This window comes from Danio aesculapii, chromosome 2 (assembly GCF_903798145.1).
Source record: "Danio aesculapii chromosome 2, fDanAes4.1, whole genome shotgun sequence".
NCBI classification, from domain to species: Eukaryota; Metazoa; Chordata; class Actinopteri; order Cypriniformes; family Danionidae; genus Danio; species Danio aesculapii.
The window spans coordinates 23,554,540-23,564,802 of NC_079436.1; the positions used below are offsets into that span (position 1 = coordinate 23,554,540).

At 36.0% G+C, this 10,263-nt stretch overlaps 1 protein-coding gene across 1 annotated transcript in view; it reads right to left on the reverse strand.

Moving 5' to 3' along the window:
• Positions 1-6,324: 6,324 nt before the first annotated feature.
• The window catches only part of tgfbr1a (transforming growth factor, beta receptor 1 a), a 73,093-nt gene continuing 69,154 nt past the window's right edge, over positions 6,325-10,263 (reverse strand). Inside the window, exon 9 of the mRNA XM_056475399.1 lies at positions 6,325-6,645. Within this exon, the coding sequence (XP_056331374.1) occupies positions 6,520-6,645 (126 nt within the window). The 3' untranslated portion in view covers positions 6,325-6,519. The remainder of the gene's footprint in view (positions 6,646-10,263) is intronic.

Here is a 10,263-nt window from a genome sequence, read left to right on the forward strand (position 1 = left end):
AACAAGGCTTTCACGCAACTACCAAGCATTTCAAAGTATATGGAGAGCAATACAATACTATCACTGACAAAACAAACAAACAATACACACCGCTTTCACTTTGTACAAATCAAATAAACAAACTGTTATGTACACAGAGGTAAATGATTGGTCCAAAGAGGTATTATGCTTTGACGTTTGGGTGTTGCACTGTAGTGTAAATGTCTGCTTCAACGTGACTGAAAAAAACCCTGAAATAACTTACATTTTTTCCACCGACAAAATTGTAGGCACTGAATATAAAAAGGCTTCTGGAATGATTCATATGACGTTTGTTCAAAACCTTGGAATGAACAAGAGGTATGACCTTCAACTATCGGTTAATATACAGATCCCTTCAGTATGTGCAAGGTTGGAACTGCCAAGAGTTTGTGATTTCCTTAAAAAAGTGAGGCACTGTATGCACTGGAGAACACAGTTAGATTGCATATCACAGCGCAATTCTCCAGGCCTGCTTCCCACATAATTTCCTGATGTTTTGTGCATTGATTGATTGACTATTGAGTTCGTGCCAGCAGGGTTGCAGGACGGTGTGGTGCTACTGTAATGTGACAGTGACCCTATTCCTAAACATGGTTGAGAAACACTGCTAAAGGGTTAGTTCGACCTATAAATTGAATTACTCACCTTCCTGTCATTCCAATCCCTAGAGACTATTCGGAACACAGGTTAAGATATTTTAGATGAAATCTGAGAGCTCCCTCATCCCCCGAAGACAGTCAAAATCCAGTAAAGCAACCAAAAACTGTAAAAATGACTTTGTTTTCCTGTTTACTGGATCATATCAGGGTGAACGATTACTACGGGCAATAAAGCGCTCATTTTCTTAGACATTCATGTGATTACAGTTGAACCATTAAAGCCACATGGAATATAATTGACAAAGCTTTTGGTAACTTTTTGGGTCGGGCCCGTTGTGGTCTATAAAGGATGAGAGAGCTCTCAGACTTCATTTAAAAGAACTTAAGAACTTAAAGATGAACAAAGGTGGATTCAGGGGATTGGAACGACATGAGGGTGAGTAATTAATTACAGAATTGTCATTTATGGATGAACTAATTCTTTAAAATGACAGACACAAAACAAAAGAAGTTTCATTAAAAAAGTCTGCAATTGCATTTTGAAGATGAGCAAAAGTCTATGGAATGACATGAGTACGAGCAACTGATGAAAATGTTCACTTTCAGGTGAACTATCCTATTTTCATGTCCTCATCCTCAAATAGTGTTAAGATTTCCATCTGTCTGGACTGTTAAAGATAAAAGAACTCCTAAAGATCCTTCCTGCTTTATATACGGTAGTCAGAATAAAGACACATTTCTCTAAAGTGTCTATAGACTTTCTAAAATAAAGAAAGAATAAAGGAAAGAAATGTTTGAAGATGAGAGTTTGATGAGAGACATAAAACATTCATTTTACTCTCAGTGCTCTTTTTGCCTCAATAATAAAATAATCAGTAATCAATAAAGGAGCACTTATTGCTTAGCTTGACCAAATACAGACTGAGCGACACGATACATCCACGAGATACACTGCGGTTCAATAACTACAATGTTTGCATAATTCTTGTGCAAGTCCTTATTCTGATCTTTTTTTTTTTAAGCACATCACTCATTAGCTTCTATTAATTTTGCAAAATGCACTAATTCACTCATTTTTTAAGAGATGATCATTTTTTAATGAGGACTGGAAGCGAAAAAAAAAACCATACTGAGATGTGTGTAATTTAGCATTTTTTTTTCCTTTTTTTACAGCTACATTAAATTTGCCCAAAATTACAATTCTGTTAACATGTACTCACCCTCCATTTGACACAAATCTGCTTGAGTTTGATTCTTCTATTGAACACAAAGTATGTATTGAAGAATGTTAACAAAAAGCAGCCATTGATTTCCGTAGCTTGTTTTAGTATATTTCCTACTATAGATGCTAGCCACTTCATGTCCAAACCCTAAAACATTAAAAGCTCTTTTTTAAATGATTTTTTAAAGGTACTTATCACTCATTACGCAAAGGTCATGCTTTGAGATTCAACAGCTTTGTTTCTTGAGATTCTACATAAACTGCAGGTCTCAATAAAATAGTAACAGTTTCTGAAGTACTGCATCTTTCTTGTGGGCATTTAATGATTTTTTTACTTTTCGTTGACATCATCTCTACCTCTGAAAGGATACTTGTTTAAGAGTTAGTTCACCCAAAATTGAAAGTTATGATAAGATTTTCTCATCCTCAAGGCATCTTAGGCGTATAAAACTTTCTTCTTTCAGTCAATTCCAAAGTGAGTAATTTTAAATTATTTTTGGCTTTTCCAACTCTATAATGGCAGTGGCCTTTTTATATCAGAAGACCAAAACTAGTCCAATAAAGTGCATTCATCCCTAATTTAAAATGATGTTGAGTCTTGACTGCAGTTGTAAAAAACACAGAAACACAGTGAGGAGACACAAAACGGTTTATGAAGTTTTAAAAATGGACATTGCTCTTACAGCATCCTCTATTAATAAACTTCAGCTAGTACAAAATGCAGCTGCCAGAGTTCTTACCAGGTCTAGAAAATATAATCATATAACTCAAATTCTATCAGCCTTACACTGGCTGCCTGTTAAGTTTCGTATTGAATTTAAAATATTGCTTCTTACCTACAAAGCTCTAAATAATCTAGCTCCTGTTTATCTAACCAACCTTCTGTCTCGCTACAATCCAACTCGCTCTTTAAGATCTCAAAGCTCAGGGCTTCTGGTAGTACCTAGAATAGCAAAGTCGAGTAAAGGAGGTCGAGCCTTCTCATTTATAGCTCCTAAACTCTGGAATAGCCTTCCTGATAACGTCAGAGGCTCAGACACACTCTCCCAATTCAAAACTAGATTAAAGACCTATCTGTTTAGTAAAGCATACACTCAGTGCATCACTTAGCTATATTATACATAAATGTGCTCCACACAGGTTTCTGCATCTTGTTTATATACACTATGAACAGCAGCTACGCTAATTATTGTCTTTATTCTCCATTTCCACCTGGGGATACTCATCCGAGGTACTCAGACTATGCAGAGTCACTGATTCGATCCAAGACCAGCGAAGAGATGATCACAAGGTTTCCATATCCTGGACCAGGCTGTATCCTGAGCAGCTGCTGTGGTGGTTATGGAGGAGTGGAGAACATGAGACTGATTCCTGTGACGCTCCAGGGACAGACGAGTCTGCACAAAGACGTCTGGCCAGCGGAGAAATTGAAATGGTTGTTCCCAACTGAGTCTGGTTTCTCTCAAGGTTTTTTTTCTTCACTTTTGCCAACTGGTGAAGTTTTTTTTTCCACTCGCCGCTGTCGCCACTAGCTTGCATGGTTTGGGATTGGTAGAGCTGCGCATCGTTGGATTTGCTCTTCAGTGTTTAAACTCTCAGTAGTGACTATTAAACCACACTGAACTGAGCTAAACTGAACTGAACTTAAACACTAAAAACTGAACTACACTGTTCTAATTTACTATGATCTTTTATGTGAAGCTGCTTTGACACAATCTACATTGTAAAAGCGCTATACAAATAAAGGTGAATTGAATTGAATTACAAACCTCCCAAAGCTACGTTAGGAACTATTCATTATAGATGAATTTATTTAGACTGCTGATATATTAAAAAAAAACAAAAAAAAACAAAACAAAAACGCTACCATTGCCTAAAAATCCAGATTGAATATTCAAAATAACATCAACTGGATTTGACTGAAGAGGAAAGTCATATACACATAAAAAATCCTTTTGGGTCATCTAAACCCATTAATAACAGACTTTATATATATATATAGGGCAGCACTTCTAGTCCTCAAAACAATTATACACCGCTTATAGTGATGTAATTCATGATTAAATACCAAATTAATAGTAGTTATTAAGATTGATCTGGTTTGCAATTGGTAAATGTGCTTGGGAAAATTATGATCAGAATATCAACTCATAGTTATTATGTGCACACTATGTATGTGTGAAGGTCACATTACAGAAAACAATCAAAATGGTGTCTTGCACTAATCTCGATGAATACAGCTTCATAAAAACAGCACATAAAGCAAAATTAAGCCTGTATCACTCAGCTTGAGGAACATGTACAGACTATTCACACTGAACACAACAGACAGTTCATAAATTATATCTTTTCTGAGCTACATGTGTCCATGTTTTCTTATAGTAATAGTTTGCACAAAAAAATAAAAATAAAAAAAATGTCATAATCTACTCACCCTCAAGTTGAAAATATTTTGAAGAAACAGCATCTGGTCCCCGCTGATTACAACAGATTTCCCCTAAACTATGGAAGTCAATGGGAACATCAACCATTCAATTTCATTCCAATTTTCATTGTGTTCATCAGAAAAAAGAAACACATACAGGTTTAGAACAACGTTTGGGTGAGTAAATGATGACCATTTTAATTTTGGGGTGACTAATCCCTTTAAAGTCTCAATGTGCATGAATCGAAACTGTTAATTACTGTAGTGCAGACAAATATTATTAGATATCATAAACAGCACCATCCTTTCCTGCAAAAAAACATACAGATTAGCACAGATGTGCTGTAACTGAGTTGGCCTTTGTACAAGTGGCTTTTATGAGTGACCCAGGCTTTTTTTTTTAAACTGGTCCCATCAGGCAGCACTGCCAGCTGTTTCTAATATGCAGAAAGAATGGTTATGATGCCCTCACTTGCTCTCTGTCATTAACAGTGAACAGTTCACCCAAAAATTCTGACATTTTCTTCCAAATGTGTTTGAGTTTGATGTTGAACATAAAAGAAGAAAGAAGATAAACTGAAGAATGATGGAAAGCAGCAACCTTTGACTTCATTGTATTTTTGTTACTAACTTTAAAAAGTGATTCACTTCTTGTGTTAAAAAGTGAGTAAACCCAATGTAATTTGGAACTATTAAGTTGACTAACTTAATTTATATCTAATTTGATTTATATGTTCATTTACTTAATAACAACAGGTTTACTCACATTTTTTACAAGTAAACTAATCACTTTTTACAGTGTTCTATGAATGACCCAGGTTTATTGGAAATACTTGCCAAGGGCTACATTCTTGTGAAACATGAAATACACTGCTCAGGCGACATTTCCTTGCAGCTTGTAATGACAAATCCGCAAGAGGGCGCTGTGTACATTTTTGCAAATCTCAAATACTGGGATAAGTTTTTTATAAAATGCCATTTACACGTCCCTCTCGTCCAATGTCTGTGAGAAGTGAAGCCTTGTTGCGCACACATGCCTTTGCGATCGACTGACCCATCCCCTTCCAATTTCAAAAGCAAGCATGAAGAGAAAACCGAATTGTTGCAGCGTAGTTTTATCAGGATTTCACATTGCTTTTTTTTAACCCATTTTCTGGAACTCTCCTTCACTGGACTCAAAATTGGACATCAAAAAAACTGACCACGCTGGAGAAGACGTCTATACAGAGATAAGCTGGTGAATCAAACGCATTAGATTAAATCACAGATGGATTTAAGTTGCTTTTGTAGCTTTTATTCAGTTCCACGCAATAAATTGCACAAAACAATCCTTTGTTCTTTGATATATGTATCTGTAATTTTCTGTAGTGTGAAAAAGAAAAGTTATCAGCGCCATACTGCCCATAGCATTCGTTTCACCCAGAAACTGCAGGCAAAACATTAGCCGAAGTACATTTTTGCAAAAACGTAGCCCAGGGGATGTATTTCCAATGAATCTAGGTTTAGAGCGGATGTCAATGAATGCTTTTTTCCCTCCAGTATTCTTCAGAATATTTTTGCATTCAACAGAAGAAAGAAATTCAGTTTAGAATCACTTGGGTGTAAGTAAATATGAGGACACTTTCTTTTTTGAGTCATTTTAGCATTGACGAAACTACTTCTGTGTAACGAGATGAGACTTCAGAGTAGTGTTAGCAGAACATGATCATTTTCTGATTTCCTTTGAAAACAAGTGCTTGATTTCAACAAATGTCTTCTTTCATCAAATGTGTGTTATTCAGAACAGTGGCACTTTCTGGGACTAAAAATAAACAAACGACATATACAGTATATATATATATACATACAGTATGCCTGTGTGTATGCCTACCTGTGACTGTACAAGCGAACAGATTTACGTAAGCAAGTTATGTACACCTATAGAGATCAGGCTATATACAGAAATAAGTCAAGTCCAGCTTGCAAAGCACATGAATGACACTGAATGGCTGTCGGCTGAGTTGTTTTATTCACTCACCTTTTAAAGTAAGGGTGGGTGAATGTCTCCTAGTAAAGATTGTCTGAGGTGGTTTGCATGTTTTTTTTCATAGACTTACCCTAACCCTAACCTTAACAGGGAAGAGCACCAAATAAATTTGATACTTCGAAATCCCTGATTGAGGTAAAGCTCCTCAGAGGATGAAGTTCCATGGTTGAGCTCTCTGGATGTGTGGAGCGAGTGGACAGGCAGTGGAAAGATGATTAGTTTGCCTTTATATCTTGATGCCCTCTTGTTGACTGAGCTGGGACAGTGACTTCTTGACCCTCAGCGCGGTGAGACGAGCGCCTCCATTGGCGTACCAGCATTCCCTCATGATCTTCGCCATCACACGTAAAGCCTGCGGACAGATGAGAACATCAAAACATTCAGCTATGGAAAACACTATGAGACCACTTGACAATTCTCAGTTTTTTTGGATTCACATTTTATAGTTATGTGTTTGAGTACTCTTATGACTTATGGGTAATTTAGTATTGCTTTATTGAATATACATGTTCAGAGTAACTAAATGATTCAAACAAATTAAACTGTAGAGAGATTATAAAGTACAATAGGCAACACTTTACAGTGAAGTCCCATTAGTAAATGTTAGTTAATGCATTAAAACCAGCAATGAGAATAAGATTTATTACAACTATTCTGTTAGTATTACTCAAATAAATTACACCTGAAATGTATTATTTAACTAATAAATAAAAGAGTATCACTTGTAATAAGATTACGATTGCTTTATAACACATTATCAGACAATAACCAAAAAAAAATCAACATCACCAAAGATTAATAAAAGCTTTTTTAGTGTAATTAAATAAATTAACGTTAAATTTTGTAGTCTTATTGTACTGTTTAGTCAAAGAATTTTCAATCAATAGGTGTGTCTGTATTTTCTCAGACCTTTATAGAATTAAACTAGTACTACAATTTTACTCAAACCCATACCTAATGAAACTAGGAAACAGATCTTTTTCTAAAGCTGTATAATTGTGTTATACACGTCTCTAATTTTCTTTCTGCATTCTTAGTCTCTCCTATATATAAGTGAGAGAAATGGCTGCTGTAAATTGGGGGATCTCCTGCAATATATTTTTATTGTTACTGATTATTGAAAATTGGTTCAACATGATTAAGGTCAGGAAATTGTTTTGGATGTGCATTTGTTTCAGACATTAAAAGTTCCTGCACATGAAGACAAATCAATTTCAATATAAAATAGTTAAATCTAAACAATTTAAGGGAAAATTGCCACTATTTGAAATTAATTATTGAAAAGTACCGTAAACACATACATAAATTAACAAACAGAATGCATAAAACTAATATTTACCACGAAAGAATTTTTTTTTTCCTTTATATATTTTTTTATGTTTTATGTAATAAATATAAATTATATAATAAATTAGTGCTAGAAATTATTATCTTTTTTTCCACAAATATTATTGGTTAACATGATGTCCAATTGTATGATGAAACTGTCTGTAAAGAAAATATGTTAGAACCAAACAAACACAATACATTTGTCTTCTGACAGGAATATGTATTCTTACAATTCAATTCAGATACATTTTTATAAGGTTCAGTTACAGTCATAATCACTAGAGTGAATAAAAAAGGTCTATTAGGGGTTGCCACAACGAAATGAACCCCCAACCATACCAGCATATGGTTATGCGGTGAATGCCCAGTACTAAAACACTCATATACTGTGCCAATTTGGTTTACTTAATTCACCTATAGTGCATGTCTTTGGACTGAGGGAGGAACCGGAGTACCCGGAGGAAACCTATGTGAGCATCGGGAGAACATGCAAACTCCAACTGGCCCAATCAGGACTCAAACCAGCGATGTTCTTGCTGTGAGGCAACAGTGCTAGCCACCATGCCACCCTGTCCTGGATTAGTCTAAGAAAGAGGGGGTGGAGTAAGAGTGAATGGAGGGATTCTTCAAGGCGAAGAACAAAGGTAAGAAAATCTGGATATTTATGTGCGCTTGGATTCGTCTGATTAGTAAACCATATGATAGCTAATGCGCGATCAGCCGTGGTCAATCATAAGCACATAATCCTCTTGAAATTACTTTATGAATAAACGTCATTCATAGAACTTAAATCTAGAAATGAGCTATAATTCAATATATGCAAGGCTTCTGAAAACCCGTCTTTATCAAGAAATTCTGAAGTTTATCAATTAAATATGCAAACTAAAAGGTTATTTGGCTCCGAAAGCTATTTACTTAAGAGCCAAAGATTTTCTTGTCATTCATTCAAGAGCATAAATTGAATCTGCAGACTTGGGCAAACATACGTGTTCAGTGCAATCCTTAAGGTCATGTAAAGAAATCCCTATAAGGCTAACATGTGAAAGAGCTCATATCATTTAGCTGCTTCAGAAAAGCCTCAGAATTGAGTTGGAGATGATATGTTCTCATTGTAGTCCTTTAATGCAAAGAACCTGCCGTGAAAAATTTTGCCGTGGCCTTCTCTCATCCTTTTCACTCAAATGAACCGTCTAGACAGCTTTTTCTATTAAATGTACCTGTGCACATAGAAAACCTTTAACTCAAAGTTTTTCAAACTTTCTGCGTAAGGTGAGCAGGATCTTTGGGTCACATCAGAACTGAATATCATCCTACTTCTTTATGTGTTCATATTAGGCCTGTGAAGCGATTAAATAAAAAAAAAAAAATTATCGTTTAAACATTTTTTTAAAAAATCTAATTAAATTACGTGATGTGCTGATTATTTAATCTGATTAATCTCCTTTAATCACACATAAATATTGGCTGAGATTTTTTGGACCAATTTAACATTTGAAATTATTTTCAATGAAATTTAAACAGATATAGAAAAACAAATTATTTGCCATTTTTATCCAACATTTGTGTAACTGTACACAAAATTCACAGTTTGGTACTTGTGAAGTTTCATAAACTAATTTCGAGAAGAGCACGTGATGATTGACCACGACTGGCCGCTCATATGTAAACAGTAATAATCCAATCAGAGTGATCCTAGTTTACAAAAAATGGATCATTTTCTCCCTACTGCTCTATCTTCATTTGGAAGAATGCTTCCCGCTACAAACGCTCCAGCATTTAACCTACGCTTCAGCATCATTTAACCTTTCGACATGGAAGAACAAACAAACAACAACAAATTTAGCCAGAACCCCGCTCTCCCCAAAACTTCAGCCGCTGCCTCGCCAGCAATCGAGCCTGAATTCCCGCAAGACGACGGCACACCAGCTCTTCCAACTTCTACTCCAACTGCCCAACACAACGCAAGCCACAACTCCGACTAAACTCAAGACGCCGGCGATCCAAGCCACTGCAATGAAGCCAAACTCTCACTGATCTCCTAGCACTCCACTTTCGGTAACGTATATGTTTTAAGGGGAAGCCTCGCTAGATAACTACACTCCAACAAAGACTAAACATTTTATAGAGGTTTCGAAAGACGAGACCAGCGTGAATAGAATGATTTCAACAAAGGACTCGCCTCTCAGCCTCCCGCATGTCAACAGATTCATAACATTCTGACAGCTGAAGTAATTCGAAGACAAAATGACCAGGCAATCTAATCCACAAACTTTAGTCCACAAAATATTCATACGTTGATAAACATTCATGAAAGGGTGCACTGTTATCAGCCAAACCAGCTGTTGGAGCGCCTGCAGCAGAATAGTCTTTCAGGCATAAACACTATAGCGATTTTGGTCTACAAGGCCGCCGACCTTTTGCACTCTGAACTCTGACTGATACTCCAAGGAGCCAATAGCTGAAAGGAGAAGTATCACCATCCAATGAGCTTTCCAAACTTGAGATGGTCCCGCCTTCTCTCTTGACAGTTTCATGAATGGACTGAGTCCAAAGACTTTGTGAATGAAGCGGGCCAGATATGCTCCAGATTTTTCAATCATGATTCCAAACATGATGTTATTTATCATGGATTTAGTAAAAG